General features: G+C 28.8%; 1 protein-coding gene across 1 annotated transcript; it reads right to left on the reverse strand.

Annotated features, from left to right (window-relative positions):
- Positions 1 to 2,188: 2,188 nt before the first annotated feature.
- On the reverse strand, positions 2,189 to 13,823 carry LOC147070943 (uncharacterized). Its single transcript, XM_085949267.1, has 6 exons — positions 13,697 to 13,823; positions 11,830 to 11,963; positions 8,321 to 8,543; positions 6,400 to 6,641; positions 5,964 to 6,132; positions 2,189 to 2,675 (listed from the first exon to the last, which is right to left on the reverse strand). The coding sequence occupies exons 2-6, from the start codon at positions 11,959 to 11,961 to the stop codon at positions 2,410 to 2,412; spliced, it is 1,032 nt and encodes a 343-aa protein (XP_085805393.1). The 5' UTR covers positions 11,962 to 11,963; positions 13,697 to 13,823; the 3' UTR covers positions 2,189 to 2,409.
- Between the last annotated feature and the right edge of the window lie 11,291 nt (positions 13,824 to 25,114).

Below are 25,114 nucleotides of genomic sequence, written 5' to 3' on the forward strand. Positions count from 1 at the left end.
TGAATTTACGTTAAATAATAATGAAAAATAAACGTATTTTTTAAAGAAAAATTAAAAAAACTCTCAAACTTGATCCTAGTAAAATACAAACACATAGATTTCACTTACCAAGCGATCACTCTGATCAATAATCTAGTAACCCATTGCCGTTTAGATATTTCCTAATACATAATATTATATTATCTACTATCATTATATTCAGAAAAATTTATTTATTTTTACTAATATTTATTGTTATTACTCCCAATATTTTTGAGGACATTTATTTTGATAAAATCTTCAGGTAGGTATATCCTTGAAGAAAAATAATAAACATATTATAAGCAAAATATGATTAAGAAAATGAATTCAATTATTTGATAAATATAAATATAAGATATAGCTTCGAATGTGTTTTTTATTAAAATTATAAGTTATAGTTATTTAAACGACAAAACCGGGCTTGGCATAAAAATATATTCAGCGGAGGAATTATCAAGTATTGTAAAAATATGTATTTAATAATTATGTTCAACTTCCATCAGTTATCAGTAATAGAAAGGTCAATTTTGTGTATTTTTATTGAATTACCTGTCAATAAATATATTATCCACTACTTAATTAAAAATCCAAAGATACATGATCTGTAAAATAAATAAAAATGAAGACAAATATTATTGCTCATATTATTTTATTTCGTTTTGCAACAGATATTAAAAATATTCATACAATATGATTGATTCATTATGACAGCTTATAAAATCAGACCACACAAAAAAGAAAAAATATCCAAAAAATTAACTACCGCAGAAGAGATATACTTATTCAATTTAAACAAATCAATAAAAAATAATTAAAAATTAAAATAAGTCAAAAAATAAAAATATTCTTATACGGAGACAGTAGAATAAAATATGTGCGACTTATTGAAAGCCATCTAAATAACAAAAAAAAAATATTATAATTACATGTATCTACATCTTTTTCACTATAATTAAATTTTGCACATCTTTTATACACGTTACTTAACCTGTTGTAATATTCTGAAAAAATATAAAAAAAATGCACCATAATTAATGATACGTATATACCTAGATATATTATAATATAATTAAATTTTTAAGGCTTTCTAATATATTGTGTAAAATGACTCATAATAATTAAGAATTGAGGCAATCGTTACAGTGTAGGAAAAAATCATTTCTTGTGTATTAAATTAGAAGTGAATGACATTTTTTGTCATCAGTTTAATTATAAATTTTGATTGTAAACACTGTGTTTTTTGAGTGCAAGCAAAAATTTCTTTTGTGATGTTTTTTGAAATTTACTTTAAAGTTTTCGATCAACAAATAAATGAAAATGTTTGACGAAAAATACAAAATGCTACTCTTGTAAAGAAGAAAACATTCGAGGTCTTTCATAATTTCTAAATGAAAAATAAAAACAAAAAAACATGTTAAATATTTTAACGATAAAGTGAGCATAAATAAATAACGCATTGACTCTTTGAATATGTCTGCGAAAACATTTTATAAGTCGTTTGACATGGCTTTTAAAAAAACTTTTGATCGTTTGATACATAACTAAGTAATTAAATGAAAAATCGAAAAAAATATTTAGTTTCTATTTATTAAAATATAGATATATTCAAAAAAATATATGTTATATTTTATAGATATAGTAGACGTTTGCTATCCAATAAATCGTCTTGAACTTCTGCATTTTCAATAGTTTCCACTTTTGCGACCATACTGCGGAACATGTTAAATAGAACTTACCTGAAAATCTATATCAATATTATTATCAATAATAATAATGATGTTTTACTTATGGAATATGATAATATTAATGAATTAACTTATTGAAACTTATTATGTATAACTGTTAATATTTGAAAAGAAAAAAAGTGACTCAAAATATCGTAAAAAAACATAAACACAATTAATGGTTTATTGTAAGGTTTTAACTCCCATGAACTAATAATATTATTGGATACATTATCAAATCTATTTATAAATTTAATATTAATTAATTTTAATAAAGATAAAGAATGATCTCAATTTTCTTATGTATTGATTAATTGTTGCAAAAGTAAACACAACAATTTATTAGTAAAATAATGAAAGTTAGCAAATTAGAAAAATAACTGCAAAACAAAATAATCAGGTATTGTAAAGTATTGAGAAAATAAATCGTATCAGTTACGGCATACAATAGTTTTAATTTCGCCATCATATTTATGTCACATGGGATCATTAACATTTATTATCAGTTGTCACAAATGTTTGTAGTTTTCGTTACAATGGCTTAATATTTTGCTGTTTTCACAAAACCTAAATAATACCACGTAGGAATCTTTAGTTTATACTTGAATCTCGATTCTCTCAAAACCAACCGATATTCTTTAGATAAAACTACGACCAACAATATTCAAAAAGACTTGTTGAATGAAGGTTTCTTATTGTTCAATTTTATGTCAGGCTTTCTTGACATGAAACTTATATCTGAAGAATGACTTCTTTCCAATCCCGCAGCCACGAGATGGAGTGGTCTCCTTCCGTTGATTCTTCCTGAATACTTCTGTTTCTTATAACTGACTGGACTCTCATCAATAGGAATTAAGTCCCTCTTTCTTTTGGCGCTTGATAAAGAGATAATATCAGGAGATGAATTTTCTTTTGAAATTTTAGTTGTATCTGAAAATAGACAAATAAAATCATATTAATTTTTCCCAAAACATACCTATATAAATATAACAATTAAACAAATCTACTAGATGAACGAATAATTAATTGATAAAACAAACATTTTATATAATTACTTATTTTCTTCTAACTTATAACTCTTATAACTCAAATAAAAGTGTCAAAGATAAACACATTTTTTTAATTAATCCTGAATATAGTACATATAATTTAAGAATGTTTTATTCTTTTTATGGTGGGACCAATAAATTTATCGTATATTAATAATATAATGTTTGATTCTGTATTATAGAAAATAGTTTTGGAGAACCTCAGACAAATTAAAAAAAAACTGACCCAAAAAAGTTGGGCCGGACGAAAATAGGATCCAAACTCAAACTTTTCAGTTTACGGTGAATACTCTTAACATTAGTTTGACCTATCGATTCATCTATGATTCATGCAATCTTTTAAAAAATAACTACGTTTTGTGATGAATTTAAAATTTCGCCAAATAAAAGGCCAATTTTGATAAATAACAGCTTTATTACCCAAAAAGAACATTATTATCAAAAATTGGTTAACACCAGACGTCATCCATAATTATTATGTTAGCAATATCAATTAACACCTATATCTAATTAGTACCTGTAGTTACCTAATTTAATGCCATCAGGTATAAGTGAAATAATCAAAATGCCATAAGCTGTATAAATGTATATAATAATATGGTCTTCATTATATTAAGAATAAGTGCAATACTGATAATTCTCATTTTACGATTTTGTTATTCCTTTGATTTATCTACGTATTATGTAAGCCTTTAACATAAACTAGAATGGTTAAATATATAGAGCTAATTATAAATAATTACAAGATAAAAAGAAATTTTTATATACAACGTTTTTAAATTTTCTGTTGAATCATATAAACTTGACCTGACTAGCTTAAACGATCAAAAAAAATTGTACTTGATAGAAATACTAAATAAATATACTGAAATGTCATTTTGACACTTGATTTCCATAACACACGTATATATTAATATTAATAATTTAGTTGCTAGGACTATCTTCTAAGCGACCATTAATAGTATTCTAATATTTACGGATTTCTTCCAAAATAACTTTTCATACAAAACAGAATTAACTGAAAATGAAATCAATTCTAAATAAAGATGGCTAAAAGTATTAAAGAATCCATTGTCATCGTGTTCTGATATATTCTAAAAGTTTCAAATGTCTAGCTAGTCGGGAAGTTAGTTAAAAATCGATTGCAAGATTTGTACCGTACAAACAACCACCGGACAAATAAGAATAGGAGCTAAAAAAAACGTTGTAATAAAATAAAATACTATTATTATTAGAATAGTTTGAATTGACCATGATAAAATTAGGTAAATTGAGATTGTAGAGTTTAAGTCTGTTATTTTAAATTTAGTAAAAATACAACTAAATAGTATGAATTCTTGAAGATGGCAAATGGTGATCGATCATATTAAAAATAAGGATACATTTACATTAGACTGATAATAGGTATTCATGGATTGATATAACTTTTGGTTGGACCTTCAAAACAAACCAAAATCGAAATAAGTACTTAGATGATAAAAGCTACTTCCCTCAATTCACACGAGAGAAGCAATTACCTATCACAAAAACCTCCACGCAAAGTAAACATCAAACACCCTCTATAAATACGAATGCTAAATTTAGAAAGTTGAACATAATTTGACCATTAAATAAATCTCCATTCAGTTACAACAGAGAATTTACCTGGGAATTACACATTAGGACGCGGTTAAGCAAAAAGGAAATATCCTACACTTAGTTAAAATTTCATAAAGAAATAATTATTGTTAAATTTTATAAGATAGTAAAAAAGGAAGTTTCCAAATAATACGATAGGTGATTTTTTTTGTGAATGAATTTGATGCTGTCAAATAAATTATAATTAATATAATCAGTATCAATAAGTTGTTTGTTTTGATATATATATTACTGTTTTTAGCTCGTATTCTTGTTTGTCCAATACAAATCTTGCAATAATCGATTTTTAACTAATTTCCCGACTAGCTAGACATTTGAAACTTTTAAAATATATCAGAACACGATGACAATGCATTCTTTTAATACTTTTACCCATCTTTAAGCAGAATTGAATTCATTTTCAGTTAATTCTGTTTTGTATGGAAAGTTATTCGGAAAAAATTCTTAAAAGGTAAAACACTATTATTGGTTGCTAAGGGAGTCCTAGCAACTAAATTATTAATATATACGTGCGTTACTATGGAAATCAATATGAATTGTCAAAATGACATTTCAGTATTCTATATTTATTCAGTATTTCTATCAAGTACAAAAAAAGTATTTATTAATACATAGAATTGTCATGTTTATATGATTCAACAGAAAATTTAAAAACGTGGTATATAAAATGTTCTTTTTATCTTGTAATTATTTATTTATTGGCTTAGCCATGTTATAAGTTTATTTTACAAACGGTTATTTTTTTATATATTACATATTGACTTGTTGGTGGATATACAATTATGTTGGTTGTCATACCATGGACATGATACATACACATTTTGTAGACTACTACACCAGCATAAGTTAATAATATAATATTTTTAGATTATTTTTGTTTTTGCTTGGTTGTGTGATTTTAATTTATCAAACTGGGTTAATTTAATCACTCACGGAGGGGGGCTACTTAATAGAAGGGAGGTTACTGAATGCATATAATTTTGACGTGTGTGTTTGCTTTTAAATGACTCGATAGTTTGGATGTCTAGTTAATTACCATTCTTTATAAAAAGTCTATTAATATTGCCTTAACTTTGTAACACTATAATAATATATTTTTTCAAGATCGGTCGTCGCTTGACTGATAAAACATGTGAGTGTCGTTCAACTGAGTACTCGAGACAATGAAAAAGCATAGAAATTGAAAGAGGTAACAGAGTCGCTGTTTTAAGTACTCTTGTGGGTATCCAGAGAACTAATATACTTGGAGATGTAACATAGTGCACTAATAGTTTTATAATTATTATAAGTTTATTGTTTTATATATTATTATATACTTATATCGTTTAATTTGACACATTTTCTTAGTTATTTTGTTTTAATTTTTTGTTATTATTACGGTTTACTTATGTATTAATAATATAATATTTAACAGTTTATTTGAAAAAAATATACCTATTTTTTAAAATTGTAAAAAAAGTTTTTGTATGTTGGATTCTTTCTGCATGACGCTAATTATTATACAGTATAATATGTTTATATAAGTACTCACCATTATGACCCCATACAATCCATTTGAGTCCATTAACAAGCCTGGACCATACCGTTGTTGATTCATCCTTAACTGGCATATTCGATTCACTCAGTCGATCGGTTCGTTTATATACCAACTTTTTCGTCTCCTTCATAGAAACGATTCTCTGAGTCACTGTAATGTTTAACTGAAATTCAGTTGTACAATTTTGCGTATGAAAAGCTGACTCCAGTTTATCTTGAACAGTTTTAGCAATCTGTTTGGAAAGATCTTCGACAATACTCATGGTATTTTGAAAACTCTTAACTGTATCGTCTTGTAAAAGGCAAGTTTTGTAGTTATCAGAATTGGTTATATCGCATTCTGATAGTGGGGATGAAACTACTGACTGAGACTCACTATTGTTGTTAGTCAAAATTTCGGCACCTTGTTGTGATATCGGCGAGTTATTTACGCTTTCAATGGTTGTCGGACTCTCGTCCTGCTTGAAATTTATTGCCCTCGCTGTCAAGATGGCGGCATTTCCGTTAGAATCAGTTGTAGGCGGAGTCGTTTCCTGTACTGTTTCTGGCCTCACTTGCTTTGGAGTCGATATTCTAGATTCGAAATTATTGATAATTGCTTGGAATCTCGGAGTTCTTGTGCGCTTAGGACGGATCCTGCCCGGTGTTGAGATCCGTCTCGGTTTGAGAAACTCTGAAACACAGTGAAATATTTATAGATAAATGCAATCCTTTTTTAATTATATATATTTTATAATATGTGTGCGTATTGACTGTACAATTTTTGTCAATTTATTACTTTCATAATGCGTGGTTGGTAGGCCACTCATTTCTAACGCCGTGGGTTCAATACCATGGCTGGCAAAACACGTGTTTTTTTATCAACGTGTATTTGATACAGACCAATAAATTAAAAGATTCAGTACATGGCTAACAACTATTTCTTGTAATAATTATGTTAATATTAACTCTACTGCGTGAAATCAATACTGCTGAATAGAATCTACAGTAATTTGCTTTTTTTATAATCCACGATGGTTGAACTGAATTATGTCAAATAACTGTGTCCTACAATATCCCGGCTTTAAGGCCTCAATTGCAAAATTACAATACCCAAAGAAATCGCAAAAATGTTCATTTAAAAAAATCTTTGTGATTTTTTGAAACTTTCATCAAATAGCTAATTTAGTATTTTCAGAAGACGACCATGTCATATTTGGTTAAATCTCAACTATCTTATAAGTTGCAGTTGTAGCCATAATATAGTTGTATAATAATATTATATTGGTACAAAAATCCAAAAAATGTAAATAAGGCTCTTTCTTTAATCAGTAGTTAGTGATATGAAAGTAAAAAAAGGGCACATGGCAATTAATCTTTATACATATTATTAAAAAAAAGTCAAAAAGCTTTCATTGTTGCATAGAAAAATGATACTTGAATAAAATCGGGCTAAATTTCGATTTTATACATATCAACTGAAACTTGCAACAGTGATTTTGATTGAAAAAACATAGTAGTCTAGTCTCTACCTGCAGAAGTAACTCCAACATATTTGATTGTAACCAGCTTTAAACTTATGCCGCGTTCTCGATTTTTGTCGTTGAACTATTTGTTGAATGTTAAACTAGAAATCTAAATCAATGTTCTCACGTATCGATTTAAGTTGTATTGAACTGTAACCAAGATGGCGTCAAATGAAACAAACAAGTTTGATGTTTGCCCGTGCGAGTTGTTATTATCTTGGTTACTATAGGCAACTTGCTAGACTAGGCAATCAGATGACTCGAATGATAATTCACCAGGGAACTCTAAAATAATGGGAACTAAAATACCTAACGGGTAAGGAATAGCAGGTAAAAGATCTCGAGTAAGGAAGAATCCGGGATAATCTTAAACACGTATCGAGGATACGTCATACGTCAAATACTGACAATTACTCTCGGTTTATGTACTGACGCTCATTTAATATTGGTGTATTACACACACTATTGCACGTGCATAATGGTGTTTCATTTTCGTAGGACACTCACACATTAAAAATCCTGGACTAAAATGTAGCGTATTGAATATAGGCTCTCGGAATTCTATTTATTATCTGTTCTGTGATTCACCGTTGATTTGACAAAAGCAGATATTATATCAACTTTGATCATTCAGCTTACAAATTGGTTTTTTTTCTCTTGAAATATGATTCCCACTTATCAATTGACTATCAATTTTATTTAACACACAGTTGAACGACAAAAATTCTCACGTAAAAACTCTGTATTAGACAGGACGATCTGCATTAGAATACTGACTGAAGACTTTATATACAACTAGAAATAAACAAATCAAAATATAAATTAATAATACATATATATTGTTTACCGAAAGCTTTGTGCTTCTTGGTACTTGCTTCATCAGCAAACGTTACTCTCTTTCGCTTAAAACTTTCCGAAGATTCAACACAAGGGGCCATCTTCTCCTCATCAGGACTCTCACAGGATTCAGACCTCGGCTGGAATCCTTTGGAGATAATACTCTTCAGCCTCACATCCTCAGAAGTACTCACAGAGTTGTGGATGGATGATAACTGAACTGATTCTTTGGTCTGAAAATTTTGGAAATCAAAAAAACAAATAAAGTAGTAAGACATACAATTAATAACTCGCTGCCAAGACCAATGGTTGTGTTGCGTAGCAGAATGCCTCATAGTTAACTTTTTAACTACTTGGTAGCGTTCTAAATACACCAGTATTTTTTTTTCTAATTGGTCACCCAGTAAACTCAATATAATATATTATGCTAAATAATGTAAAAAATATATAATTAAATCTAATAGTATCTACGGTTAAACAATAACAAAAAGGTTTTATAATAATATATAAAAAATATATTAGGCAGCTGACAAAACTTAAAAAAAATCTCAATTATTCTGGTTCCGACAAAAAGATTCCTGATTTTTTCGGGTGCGTACGCCGGTAAAATGTATATCTCTAAAAAGATACTAGCATTGTTAACATTTGTCTAAAATCTTTACTTTACCTACCTACCCAGTTAATTATTTTTATAAAACCGCAATGGTAGGCAACCAGAGGTTGGTATTATTTATCTTAAAATTTAACGGAATTTTTAAATAAAGTGTTATCCAATTCATAATATATTATAATGTTAGTGACCTATTATACTAATAACCTTAATTAAAAAAATACTTCTGCCAATATAAAAGAATTACCTGATATTCTTTGACATAACCATAAAATTGGCAGAGTAGTGGTTCAAATGCCTCATCATCTGGTAAAATTCAAATGTAATTTTTATATGTGCGTTTAACCCAGTATAGTATACCTACCCAATGTGAAATACAAAAATGGCTAATTAACGTCTTCATCAGTAACAAATTTATTAATATAATAATCTCGACTCTTTAGATACTTGATGCATGACGATATCATGAAAGACAAATCCCGAATGTAATAATATTATTTAATAATAATACTCACTAACAACCTTCATAACACGCAATAAATATACAAACATTAGTACTTCCCAGTGGCAAGGATCCATACTAGGCAATTAAAATCTACATTCCTAACATTCCCTTTACGATACTGATAAGCTCCACTCATTCCGGTGATGTCACATTATATTACCAGACGAGATGATAATATAACAATAGATAAAATTAATAAAAACACCTATTTTGGCAATATAAATAAATCTAACAAGGTTTCATCGTAACTATTTGCTATCTGTTTTATCTATAAAATAATCAAAAAGCTATTAAAACTTAACTATAATCAAACGAGTATTTCTATACATTCTTACAGCACACAAGTAGTCATTATACTACAACATATCTTGATATTATGTCTAATTTTCATATCTATTTCTCACAATTCAGTATCTATCTATTATATATCGCATGACCTTAATTTATTTTTTCTAGCATACCTACATATTTATATAATAATATAGCCAAATAATCCGTTGTTAATTCCAAATACTTAAATTATCGACTTTTCGTTATTTTGAGTAAAATATTAAAATATAAAACAAAATTCAAATTCAAGTCTCGTAAATATGGCTGTTCTAAAACTATTTCCAGTTACCTACCATAGCATTCCTTCCTTCAATAGGCAGTCTTTACTACTGACAATCCTACTTAGTAACGAAAATATAAATTTATATTTAGATACCTTAAAATGTATGTGGTTACTTAGTGTATATTCTATCTAATTAGTAAATGGATACATTTTTCTACCCTTACACTATACAGGTTGCTAAGTAAAGTAAAGGAAATAACTTACAGTACAGGTATATACTACCTTTATAAACGTTAAGTTAATAAAGTATAATATTATGAAAGGTTCAGGTATCAAAGAATCAATTTAAACCTCAATGTCGACGAATTCAAAACTACTTAATAGTTACCCATGTGCAAAAATAAAGCATTGGTCTGATGATATCGAATACGTTTGTGAGGAATATAAGTCCTCAAAAAGGTCGAACCGTAGACCCACGTGTGAATAATTTTGCTGAAAGTCTCTTTCAACATGTCATGTAATCCTTGAAGCGTGCTTCTAACTCAGAATACTGAAGGACAGTGGTTACTAAACGTTTATTAATAATTGAAGATGGAATAATATATTAATATAAAAATCATGAAGGAAGAGGAAGGACGATACAAGTAATAAGGATTATACCTACAGAATATTGATACGACAATTTATTAAACGCGCGGGAATTAATTCAAGCTTATTCAGGTTAGCCAATAAATTCAGAAAAACATATTTTTTTTAGTAACATTATAACAAAAAAAAATCTGTCAGTTACATAAATTATTTTGACATAGTATTTTTACATGGACAATAACGGAAATAAGTAGACAATGATGTATTTAAATTTCAATTTAGATTTCTAGATTAGATTTGTTTATATAAGGTTAGGTTTTGGATACATTTTATGACGGTCTACATAATATGATAATATGTGCAAACATTACATGCCTAAAATAACTATAAAAAAAAAATATCTTTTTATATTATCTTTTTGGAAATATGTCAAAATATTTGTATTTGGTTACCTTTTTTACTATAATTTCAATAAATTGCAGTGTATGTACAATATTTAAAATTATTTAAAACAATCGATCTGGGCTAGTATAATGAGTGAAAAGTACAGCGTGTATACACGCTCATTTTCTATGGCTGGCCTTGCGCGCACGGAGTTTATTGTAGAGCGCATACATACGCTTGTGGCAAATATGATTGCTCTCGTAGTCCAATGTGTAAGGCGCTGGCCTTTTATCCGGGGATCCTGAATTCGATTCACGGTTACTGTTTTACTACACTACGGTTGATAAATTCTTCGTAAAAACTATTTTCTTTAATAAAACATATATTTTTTATTGTACGTACCATTCTAGTAAGATGTAAATGTATGGTATGTTTAACATTTTTTTATTTTTCCAAAGCTCGATCCTAATGTTATTCAAACATTTTTTAAGTAAAAATTACCAAAAAAAAGAGCTTTTGCCCATAAAATATTGACGTTAACAGCGCCACACTACACCAATAATTATTATCTAAACATTTTAAGGCAATTCACAAATGCAACTACTGGTCAAAGCTACTTTCGGTTTCCGTGTCTTGTAGAATAAAGCTTTTATACTTTTGAGTAGTCCAAAGACATATTTGAAAGGCGCTAAAAATTTGGTATGACATGATATGCGTTTTCTTAACAAATTTTTAGATATAATATAAATAAATCAGAAAAAATAAATACCTATTTTCAAACAGATTGATATAAACTTAAGATTGTTAATCGTACAAACCGATCGAGCTGTTGGTCACGACTGTCTCACGAATTGGAGACTTACTAAATTGTCAATTAACCTTTTGGTCTCCTCCGGGAGGGCTCTCCACCGCGTCAGATTCCGGGCTGTTGATCCCCGAGAGGGTCGATGCGAACGACTTCTGGAACAGGGACCAGTGTGGGGTCGCCGGGTGCGTGGGGGTGCTTGTCATAACTGCAAGTGTAATTCCAATAATTGATATTCCTTGAGAATATGCCAAAGAAAATGTCGTTCCAAAAAACGGACTATGAAGCTAATTATAATACATTACTTAACAGTGGCGAGAGGTAGAGGTAGGATGTTAAGATTCGACATAAATAGGGCACACTACACTTTAACACATTTATTTGTTTTCACTGAACTTAGAATAAAATTAGCAGATAGTGCTGGTTACTTTTTTTTAAATTTAATTAAACCCTGCCTAAACGAAACCCTAATAAAGATGCTATGGGCGATACGACAAAAATAGTGCACACTTTATAATCATACTTATTTGTTTTCATTGAATTAAAAATAACTACATAATTTTTATGACAGATGGTGTTCGTTAGTTTTCTTTTAATTCATTCAGTCCTGCCTATACAAACCGTAATTTTACTATTTTCTACTATAGCTTGGAGGCAGAGTTTAATTGAATTCTAAAAACTAACAAATACGATCTACACATTGTAGCCTTAGTTAAATGAAAATAATATTTTCATTTAACTAAGGCTACAATGTGTAGATCGTATCGTAGGTATATATTATATACCTAGTACATTTGACTTAGTATGCACTGTTTATATCGGATCGTAACAGCCTACTTCTGCCATTCGCCACTGTTACTTATAAAGTTTTCTTCCTTAACTGACAAAGTTTTACTTTGTGATTTATCCACGTTATAAGATTATGTACATTATGTAAATTAACTCAATTACAAAAAAATACTTAGGGTATATAAGGTTAATTTTGTGTAACTTTATCGATATAATATGTATTTAATTCATCAGCACTTAAAAGGTCTCAAGATTTTCAATAAAGCTGGAGAAGTTGTTGAGAAGTTGTATAAAGTTAACAATAATTTGGATTAGCTTTAAGTTAGTAAATTATTATTTAAACACGTGTAGGGGTTATTGATTGAAGCAGGTATTATCTTATTGAATTTATCATTTATTGTAAACAGTAAAATAAACTTAATTTAGTAAAGAGTATTAAAATGTGTTCTTCCCATTGAATTAAATGAATTAAGTTATTTTTATATAGAATACTGAATAAATCATTTGGGAACATAGCTTATTTTTTATTGAAAACAGATAAACCTTGAAAAATATGCCTATTCAAAAAAATCCTGGAAAAAATCTTAAACCGATCAGAATTTGAATATCTATTTTTCCCTTGATCGGACTTCCCTTCAAGTGTTTATATTGTTATTTATTTAAAACATATATTATCAGTTTATAACCACAATACGCTATAAGGCTCATTGCCAGTTAGTAGTGTAGTGAACAGTAATATAGTAGAAGAAGTAAAACAATCAAACACCCAAGTTTCGACAAAATCACATAAATATATTGTGACCTAACCGGGTATTTTACCCAGAACCCCCGGATGAAAAGTCAATGAATGCCTTATGCACATAAATACAATATCCATTAATATTTTAACCAAAAATTTTACAAGAAATCATTAAAACTACGCCAAATGAGGTGATTTAAAATTATACAATAATAACGTAATTTTAAAAGACCTCAGATATGGTAGATATTAGGATACACATCCAAGGATGATACTTAAATCAGTAGTTTCATTAGCTAAAATACTCGCCCAGTAGTATACATGTTTTTGAAGTTTATATGGTTCTAGGGTTCTAGAATTATTTTAACGGTATATTTGTGAGGTTTAAAATAAAAAAAAGCTGTATTTCTTACCAGAAGACTTGTCATTCTTCAAACGATCAAACTCTTTCACCTTGAAGGGAGTAGGCAACGCAAAATGATTTGAGGTTTCAACTTCATTTTGGCACTCCACAAGGTCTGGAATTTCTGTTTTGCAGAGTTTAGCTTCAAAAAGTTCATCAGCAGTCCCGAACTGATCGCCACAGTTCTTGCAGCCAAGTGGCAAATGACGAGAGGCAACATGCTTCATCAGGTCTGATGACTTCGGTGTATCCGCGCCGAGCGGAAGTTCCATCATTCTGCAGATTGGACAATCGAATGACAAGTCGTGTTCCCTTGTCTCATGAGCTCTTCGGCATTTAATACAGCAGAATTGGAGGCCGCACTCTAAGCATCTTAGTTCAATTAAGTTTTCAACCTGCAAAATTAATTTACTTTTTAACTTACATAAAACACCCATACTATATTGTAGCCTACAAATATATCATTATTAATATTACATAGGAAAGTTAATTAAAAAAATACAATTTATGGTACAATGTACAAAAAGTTTCATAATTTACACTTGATTTGAAACAAAGTTTGTATCATTTCACATTTTTTTTAAATTATTAATGTTAAACGGCTTTAGGCGATAGAGTTGTCTTCAAAATATAATTGTGTAATATTATGTAATATAATGTTTTTTGAAAATATAAGTTAAATAACCATCTGTGTTTATTTGAATTATGGAACTATACCGTCACCTCAATACTACAACTGGATAACTCTGATTTGGTCATTGTTGGGAAAATTAAATTGAAACTTTACTTAATTAACATAAACCTAAGCTATAATTATTAGTTAAATTAAAAATTTTAAATTATGCTGCTCTTGTTCGTAACAATTAAATATTTTTTAATTATATGAAAAAATATTGTAAATATATTATTTTATTTTTTTAATGCATATTTTATGGTTTTAAAGTTATGTGATATTTTAAAATACAAAAATAGAACAGTTATTTGGCATTATATATTATTATCATGGCATACCGAATTTTCAGCGCCTTTCAAATATCTCCTTGGACCACATAAAAGTGTAAAAGCTTTATTCTACAAGACGCGGAAACCGAAAGTAGCTTTGACCAGTAGTTTTAATTTAAAACAATTAAATAATGTTCACGAAAAAATATTGTAAATATAATATTTTATTCATTTAATGCATTTATTATCTAATATTAAAAAAATACAGTTCCCATTAACTTCTGACTTATCTAGTTTTATCATTTTGTAGAAAACGAAATGTAGAATCATATTCAATAGCTATCTCAAAAACAGTGAAAATCAAGTTACCTAGTGGTATTGAGGTGACGATATATTATAACCAAAACAAATTTCAAAAATTAACAAAAATCTTCTTTCTGACTGGTTATAGTTATGTCTCCCTTTTCCTTCCGCACACAGATATCAGTAAGTATATAGTCGTGTAATATTAATCAATTTTAAATGAATTGGTTAGTAAATTAAACTGCTTTTTATTAGAAAAATACGCATTTACATACAGTATAATATTATATCGTAAGAAAATTGCCACAAATAAACCAATTCATCGGAAACTATATAGGTACACATATGCTAATTTATTATTGGTAGAACTGTCTCAATTCAATGATATTATTACACTAAAAACAGCTTAACACATTAATTTGTAGTCATAATTTAAAAATTCATTAGCATTTTGAATATTTACAAACGTTCAATTTAGTATTCATTGACAGCTATTTTGCTTCAATGTCACCTCACAATAACCTCAAATTCAATGACTGAATTAGCAATATATATTTATAATGCATACTGTTCATTCCTATAACGTAACGCAAATAATGTTTAAAATTATAATTTATATCCGTAGAATATTTACGATTTGAATTATTTTCAAAACTGACTGATAATGGCAACACTAACAATTTATAATCAACGATAATAATAATGAAATACACAATATTATTGTAATAATACGCAATTAATATACATATTATTATTATGCAGGTAGGTACTGTACGTCATTATCAATGAGTGAAATACAAAAAATTAGAAATGACGTTAGATCACAACGTTATAGAAGGCACATAATAATGTTTACAATTCAATGTAATACATAAATTATTGAATACTTATATAAAATAGTAGTATAATAATAATTATTTTCTAGTATTAAAAACCAGGGTAAATGTGACGCAGAGGTGAACATGAGATTTCATAACTTTCTTTTTAAACCAAACCAAACCAAACCTAACCTAACTTAACCTAACTTAGCATAACCTAACCTAATCTAACCTACCACAATCTAATACTACCACATATAATCTTAGTTTGTGATAATGGTGTATCAAAATATATGAAAATTTCATATTTTCAATTAACGATTATTGGATCAAAAAGCCGATGCGCCGATTGAAAAAGGTATCTATTATAATTGTCTACATGTAATAAACTTTTAAAAAAATGTAAAAGCTCGTGTCCACCTCTGGGCACAATTACCGTATAATGAAACAGTAGTGTCAAAATAATATATAATACTAATATAACAAAATATAATGAAATAGTAGTATCAAAAATACCCAGGCATTAAAAAAATCACATATTAATATACTGTCACCTCATCGCAAATCGATCCCTGGATAAATGACACAAGGAGCAAATACACAATCTTTCTTGTTGTATCTCAATTAATTATAAGTGTAAATATACATACTCTTTTATTTTTGAAGACACCAAGAAACCAAAGAACGACATCGAATATTTAAAACAATTGAATTTATAATTACAATTATCAAAACGAGAAAGTATTTAAAAGTTGTGGTGTAAACAATGGTTTCATCGACTTTATTATTAAAATAAAAACGATACAGTACACTGCATAATATAATAGTATTGATCATTTTTAATATAAAAATTCTTAGCAGGTTTTCAAATCGGTATTTCCATTACATTTATTGTATCAAGTGTTTCTAATATTATAATCAATAAACTTTTTTACACCATAATTGTATATTCACTACAATCCATCCTCAATTTGATCATCAGACATAATATACGATTGTAGTCTGTCAAATAATATTATATGCAATATATACACCATTAAATATTAATAATATAATAATTATAAATTGTGTCATGACTTACTTTCAAAGTTAGCTTCATAATATTTTTCCACTGTGCACACGGCTAACATCTTTCCACGTTATAATGGTGATTTGATACAACGTTATTGTTTAATGTTTCAGAGTTTCAACATCTAGATATTGAAATAGATAATATAGACACTATTATTATACACAACGTTTGGTTTAATATCACTTATTCCAACATAATATTTTAGACTATTTGCATAACAATAAACTACAAGAGATTCCGGTAGCGAAGGACTGTTTCAAACAAATATTATTGTCACATTTCACGTAGTAAATTTTTATACTGAATAAGTTGCCAGTGTTTTATTAATTTTATCAATGCAAAAAAAAATAACTTACCTATTTTATCAAAAATATTAAATATTATATTTAATTATGTAAAAATAACTGTTGAATAAAAAATTGGTAAAAATACAAATCATGATACTTCTAATAGTATGTATTACCATACACATAAATCGGTGTTTGGGCATAACCTGTTAACTGCAGAATTTTAAACTTTGAATTGCCACATAATAATATCTGTTCATTTTTTTTTGTCTGACATTGAGAATACATTTTAAAATAAATAATCAAAGAAAAATAAGACAATTATTACATTTCCTATTATTCCTCTAATTAAGAAAATAATGTTACTTATCAATATTTATCATAAGGTCTATGGTCATGCTTTAAAATAACTAATCTCTGTGTTTGTTTACTTATTATCATCATAATTATGACCGTAGTATTTTGAAAATGCATGAAATATTATAGACATCAGCCATCAGGTTTTTGCCAAATGCAAGATAATACTATTGTGACAACGTATACAATTTTTATTCTTAACATAACATTACAAAAAAAGCAGTTATTATGACGTAATGCCCAAATAACACCTAAGTCTTGAATTATCTGTAACGAATGATAGAAAATACATGAAAATGCGTAAAAAAGACAGGGAGAAAACGTATTAAACAAACACGTATAAACACAAGTTCTAAATTTGAAAAAAATGCGGAATCATTTTTTTATCGGGTATTGAAAAAAACAAATGACACTCATATAATAGTTTGACAGGTGTTTACAGTGCGGTAATAGAATATCGAGTGGTTAGAGTGTCAAAAAAATATGTATTAACCAAGATATCTAAGTTTAATTAGCAACTGGAGAGTGTTGGCGCTGGATCCTCCATGATGGAGGAAGTTTTTGAAGGAGGCCAAGACCTACCAAAGGTTCTAGTGCCATATTGAAATGAATTTAAGTGTAATTGTAATAAAAATATAGTGTTATAACGTACCTTAGGCAACATACACAATAATATACACATTATGGATTTGGAAGACGCATCCATCACTCATCAGCTAAGCGTCGCCGTTTGACAAATGAAAGAGCTCAGCGATGACATGCTCGGCAAAGTCAGGAGACTCCACAAAGACTACGCCATGCTGATGCAGCAGCTCACAGATAAATAATTGAATCTGAATAACCACAAAGGCACTGAGATATAATGTACATCTAAACGTATGAGAGAGAAGAAGAATACGTATAGTATGATAATGTTGACCTGGTGGTACTGCCACCTGTATTGTAATAATGTTTTTTGTTTGATTATTTTTTTTTTAATATTCAATTAGTATTGTTGAACTATCAATTTGACGAATAGAAAGAAAAACGAATATAAGATTATTATGAATAATTGTAAATGTGTTGTAATTTGTCAAATAAATTTAAATTACTGACCACGATAAATATTATTTTATTAAATAAAGGAATTCAATAATTTGTACGATGATGGCAACATTATAAATTTTAATAATAATTGTAGATAAAGAGTGGCTAAGTCAATAAAATTAATATCAATTGTTTTTGCAACCTTTGTTCGCTTCACAAAGAGCTAAATTCAGTTCAAAACGTTAAGTCTACAGTTTAAAAAGATTATACATGCTTACACTTATATGCATCATTATTAAGTCATTACTGATCATGGTGAAGGAATAGTAGACTGGCCTTCTCTGCAATAATTATAATGATATGTGTAGGTTCAAATTATTCAGCGTCTGGAAAAATGACATTTTGTTTTTCAATATTTATCCGGCTCAAGATAACGTCTCAATGAGTTAGACCGATGATTTATTATGTAATAATCCTGACAAAAAATATATATAATTAACATCATTGATACGCTTAATAACTTTAATAATAAATTTATTATCGGGTATACTGTATTAATGTTTTAGTTTATGCTATCGAGATTATTAGATACTAGCTGAAGTACCCGGCTTTGCACAGGGTCACTTCGTGGATACATTTATCTTAGATATTAAAAAAAATAATAAGTAATTATTTTTTAATATTAAAATATCTGTGTAATACAATTATGGCAATATGAAAATAATTCTAATAAGAGTAAAGGTCAAACAAAAGAACTCTAAATTAAAATCGAATCAAAATATGCAAACGTTATATTATATAGTAGTAATATCTAGTAAAAAATTCTAAATTGGATCGAACAAACAAAAAAACTTTGTATTTTATATAATACTAATTTAGAAACCTTTGCAGGTGTGCACACAATATCTGACAAAAGTTTCATCGCAATCGGATGAATGGTATAGGAACCATACGAATAAAAGAAGATAGAATGAAGAAGAAGAAGAAGAAGAAGCGGGATAAATCTGAAATTCCTGACCCCCACTATGCACTCTGGCTCGTCGGCTTCCACTTACGCTCTAAATTTTGTCAAAATCCGACTGCGCGTGTGGATTTGTATAAAGAAAAACCAACGCGACGGTACATACAAACATCCAAATAAATTTTCGAAATTATAGTATAGATTTGTTAAACCGATTGAGATCATGCTCTGAGTTTAAACGAATTATACAATATTGAAATAAAATGTGTTTTGGTAATGAAAATTTTGTTTAGCTCACACTATCAGTAATAATAATTGAGACACTTTATTTATTCTTATAATTATATTAAACTTCAGTTCATGAAGATTTAAGGAGAGAATACATACATGTAATACTCTTGATTGTATAGTGTTAGTAAATGAATCTATTAAATACAGTGTTAAGTTTAAAATCATTCTTGATCGTGTTGTAACTTTTTTGTGTCTAATTTAATAACAATTGCTCAAAAGAAAATATGACGTTAAAATTGCCGCTTAAAATCATATGGCTGAATTTTACAAAATACAAATTCAAGACGTTCAAAAGCCCCAAGTCCAGCCCAATAAAAAACTACCTTGCACTAGTCTTATACTCCATGGCAGAAACTTTTTATAAAACATCGAATTCAAATTAGTCAATAATATATGTAAATCAATTTTCAAGTAAAGTAATAGCAATATTAAAAATAATTTATAAAAAAATGGACTTTACTCATTTTTTATCGTATAACAATGGGCACACTTAAATTGACTAAAATAATATTTTATTAATTATTTCTTTACAACAATAATAGATTCTGATTAAGACCTGGCTTTTGAGTAGTTTATAATAATATCTTGAGAAATAATGTGGAATAACAATGGAGTTTAATGAATTAATAACAGTACTTATTACAATAGTTATTTTAAGTAAAATATCGGTAAGTTATAAACTTTTAAATTAATGTTTAATATACGTTTGAATTTCATTTAGAGTAGTGTTTTTAAAAAACATTCAGTGTAGGTAGCTACATTATAATTAGGACTGATATATTTTACTAATATTTTTATATCAATATTACAAAGCTATTGCGTTTTATAATATTATTACAAACGTACTTTACTTGTATTTATTATTGCAAAAAACAGTTAAATATTATATTATTATATTGAGAATTATATACAGAATCAATAATAAAAATAAATTAGTAAACAAAGTACATAATATTATAAAATAAACCAATATAATTATTGATATACTAGGTTTTTTTAAGACAAAAGTATATAAAATACCTCCTTTGGTGCCATGGATACCTCAAAAGGACCTAAAACAGCGATTGCTTTACTTCTTTGGATTTTCATCCTTATTCGCTGTCTTAGGTACTCAATGGAATGGCACTGAACTTTTTTTAATTCATTTTACCTAAATCATTTCAAATTAAAAAAAATAAGTTAGTACTAGTTTAATAAACAAAAAATCTATTATAACTACGAATTTTATTTTTCCTATTTTTTATTAAGTAAGTACAACGTTTTTATTAGGTCGTATTCTTATTTGGTATGGTCATGTATATGGTAATACATAATACTATAAGTATCATAATTTTTATTTTTACAACGTTTTTATTAGGTCGTATTCTTATTTGTCCGGCGGTTGTTTGTCCTGCATAAATTTTTCAATCGATTTTTAACTAACTTCCCGATTAGCTAGACATTTGAAACATTTAGAATATATCTGAACACGATGCCAATGCATTTTTTAAATACTTTTAGCCATATTTAAGTAGAGTTGAATTCATTTTCAGTTAATTCTGTTTTGTATGAAAAGTTATTTCATAAGAAATCCGTAATCCAATCCACAATTATTGGTTGCTAGGTGTCTGGGTTCCTAGAAACTAAATTATTAATATATACGTGCGTTACTATGTAAATCAATATGAAATGTCAAAATAACATTTCAGTATTATTTCTATCAAATACAAATTTTTTTGATCGTTTAAGCTGGTCATGTCAAGTTTATATGATTCAACAGAAAATTTAAAAACGTTGTATATAAAAAGTTCTTTTTATCTTGTAATTATTTTCAGTCATATTACTTAAATCATTTTAAATTAAAAAAATAAGTTGGTACCTACTGATTTAATAAACAAAAAATCTATTATAAATATGAATTTTATTTTTCCTATTTTTTTCGAATTAATTTGAGAAAACTTAATAATAAATACAACCAGAAAATAATTTGTTATAATTATAATTTATGAAAGTGTAAAACTAGCGCTCAGAGTCACGGCTACCGAAGAAGATCCTCGAAGGAAACCCAGGGGGAAAAGGCCAGTGGGAAAGCCACGCACACGATGGGATGATAACATTACAAAATATGCCAACCAGCTGCTAAAAATCAGGAACTGGAAAAGACGTGCGGAAGACCATTCCGGCTGGAGGACGGCGGTGGAGGAGGCCAGAGCTTGACTTGAGCTGTAGCGCCATCGAAAAAGAAGAAAATTAACGCTTATTAAATTTTATAACGTTTATTTTTGGTTTTTGATAAGCATTCCATGTAAGAACTACTAGTTAAAATTGTCTTCATTAAGCAGAATGCACGCAGCTTAATTGGAAAAGCATACTGGCACGAATTCAGAGGTTATTTTTTCTAAAATAGATTTTTTTCTCTAGTGGGTATATGCATGAGATGTTTTCAAATTATGTATGTTAAATATATTATATAAAGTCACATTCTCAATTCGTGTGAATTATTCGTTGAATAAAAGCAGTGGTTTATTGAATTTATAATAATTTAAAAAATTTTAATTGAAATAGTATTATTTATTATGTAGTCGATAAATGGATCTAGTAGAATTATTATTGAGCACCATATTTTGACTTAACATGATTATATTATTATTTTTATTGTATATTTTCAAATATTTCATTATACATTATTACCTAATCCGTATCTACATAATTGCAAATGTTTAAAAGCTTCCAACACCCAATTCGATATAATATGGCTGCCCATTGACTGTTATCCAAGAGTAAATGTAAATAAATAACATTTAGCTGTTTACTTCTGTCTACTTAGTAGAGTAAATTGTAAAATACTGTACCAATAAAATCAAATTAATTTGCAATTTTATCTACAAACCTCTTAAAATAACTGCTTTTCGGAGAGCAGTGTATACAATTTAGTCCTAATCTGTAATTGATTTTATATAACAGTATATTATAAGATTATTATTTTGCCATATTGAATGCTTACAGCATTCATGTCACATCTCTAAGTTTTATTTTTAATTTAGGAAAAATTATTATATAATAATAGTATAAATTTATTACCAAGTCACCCACCGTAGTCGAGTTGCAGATCATCCACTTCTGAATCCATACATTGCAAGTTCAAATATCGTATCTCTAGCTAATTTACTTACTTTTTTTACCTAGTGTATGGATTAAGACGCTTCACGGAATTACTAACAACCTTTTATGGTAAATATTATCAGGAAACCCTTTTTTGAAAGTGATCAAGATTTAAGTATATTTTCGATTCATAGTTTTGCTTAATTGATATTCGTTCTTTACAATATTTGAAATTTCATTTATTATTTCTAAAACTAGAAACAATACAAACAATTATGATAAACATTTTATACTTTTTTGACACAAACTAACACAAATCGAATAATTATTATTCTTATTTTCTGTGATAAAAAGTATAAAAAATATAATATCCATCCCACATTGTAAATACCTATACGAGTATAATACTTTTTTGTGAAAATAATCAAGTAATTTATACAAACTACTTTATTCATAAAATGAGAAGAAAATTAGTACTTATTTATATTTTGTTACAATATAAAATGAAATAATATGATTATAGTGATATATTTATTTAAATAAAATCTTTTTCACCCGCTATGGCCGAGTAGTTAGGAACCTGTGTAATATGTTGTGGACCTCAGGCTTTAATGTGATATGGAACCTCTTCGTTGGCATACAAAATCTGTATCAGATTATTTACAAACAGCATATCCAACAAAATCCTGTCCACCTAGTTATGTATCTGTTATTTTTATTAAGATGTTGCAGTATTAAACACGAAGTCTCATTTATTTTTAGGCATCTCCTAGTGACTTTAGCAGTGATTCAGTAAATACAATTGAAAGCGCTTTTGAATCATGGAGTGAAGACCCTTGGAATTGGAGCCCATTATTGGAGGAGCAGTATTATAAAACCTTGGAGTATATTTCTTCAATCAACACCGATTATGATGAAGATGGAACAACTTTATTATTGAGAAAAAAACGAAACGGTGAGTGTATTTACTAGCTGACCCGGCAAACGTTGTTCTGCGATATAAATTATTTCTAGTGAATATTTTGGTTGTTATATAAAAAATACCGAATTTATCGTAAGTGTGTGGGGATGGGATCTATAACAGAAAGAGGAATGGAGCGCTGTAGACGATGACCACCGATAAAAACAAAAAAACACCAACCATTCATTTTCTCAATTCAAAATGAGTAATGATGTTCATAATGAATGAATTACCTGTGACAGGATCTCGTTGTTTAATGTTTATGCAATATCCGTCTTGTCCAATCCAGAAAATTAGCGGATATTGGAGAGCGTCGTATGAACGGTGTGCATCAGCGACGAACTTCAGATTATTGTTTCTTTTTCGAATCACGATTTCTCGCGTCGATGTGCGGTCGCCAACAACAGGCGCATTGAATCGACGCACGTGCTCTCCAGCTGGTGTTTTATCAGGATTGATAACAATAGCGTGATTGTCACTTTGCAATTCGTGCATGTGTGCTTTGAATAATTTCAATAATTCATTGTTCTCATTCAATATGGCGTCCAGTTTGCCGACGATGCGCCTGGCTTTAGGCAAATTAAGGTTATTGTAGCCGCAACGTGCATCCACACGATTGTTGTCCTCACCGCCCATGAAGTAGATTTGTAAAAAATTATGTGGTTCGTTTGGCATTGGCAGCAATGAGACTACTTTGTGGTATACTTGGCCTTTGATTTTGAACGTAGAATGGTATTGTTGACCATTTGCCGCAGTATTGTGAACTATTTCTGTTGCTCTGAACGAAGTCATTTGGAAGCATGAATTGAATGTGCGAATGGACTTCAGGAACAGGTTTGAATTTGGAACCGTGCCGATGAGCAAGCCGTTCAATGGTTCTGGTGGTGTCTCAATTTCTGGTTGTTGCACTTTCCCTGATGCGCAACACATCCCGGCTGACTCATGTTTGAATTTAAGCGCATGACAATGGGGACATTCTTTGTCCATAGCACCAATAAGCACTTTCGGATGAGCGGAATATTCAATATCTGGCTCGTACTCGAATGCGGGACGAAGGAACGAAGCGGATGTAAATGCTCGATATACTTGTTGGCGTTGTCAGTCATTTGCTCTGCATTTGTTAACTACGAACCGGCACGCTTGGCTCCGTTCCAATTGTCATTGTTGATTTCGTTCAGCTCGTGCGTCTTGTGATTGAGATGCACGCAATTGCGACATGCTCACACGCACGTTTTTGTTATCTTGTTGGATTTGTCCGTCTGTTCTTTCTGCTCTACTATTTTGCATGTTTGTTGCTTTATTCGTTCGACGACCCAAATGCCCCCCCTT

This window comes from Rhyacophila brunnea, unplaced genomic scaffold (genome assembly GCF_057557595.1).
Source record: "Rhyacophila brunnea isolate RB1 unplaced genomic scaffold, BYU_Rbru_1.0 scaffold_21, whole genome shotgun sequence".
In the NCBI taxonomy this organism is placed as follows: domain Eukaryota; kingdom Metazoa; phylum Arthropoda; class Insecta; order Trichoptera; family Rhyacophilidae; genus Rhyacophila; species Rhyacophila brunnea.

Coding starts and splice junctions, on each gene's coding strand:
- LOC147070943 (XM_085949267.1), bottom strand. CDS start 11,961: ATGACAAGCACCCCCACGCACCCGGCGACCCCACACTGGTCCCTGTTC. Junction 8,544..11,829: donor CTCCCGGAGGAGACCAAAAG/GTTAATTGACAA, acceptor CAAAATTTTCAG/ACCAAAGAATCAGTTCAGTT. Junction 6,133..6,399: donor GTCCGACAACCATTGAAAGC/GTAAATAACTCG, acceptor ACTGAATTTCAG/TTAAACATTACAGTGACTCA.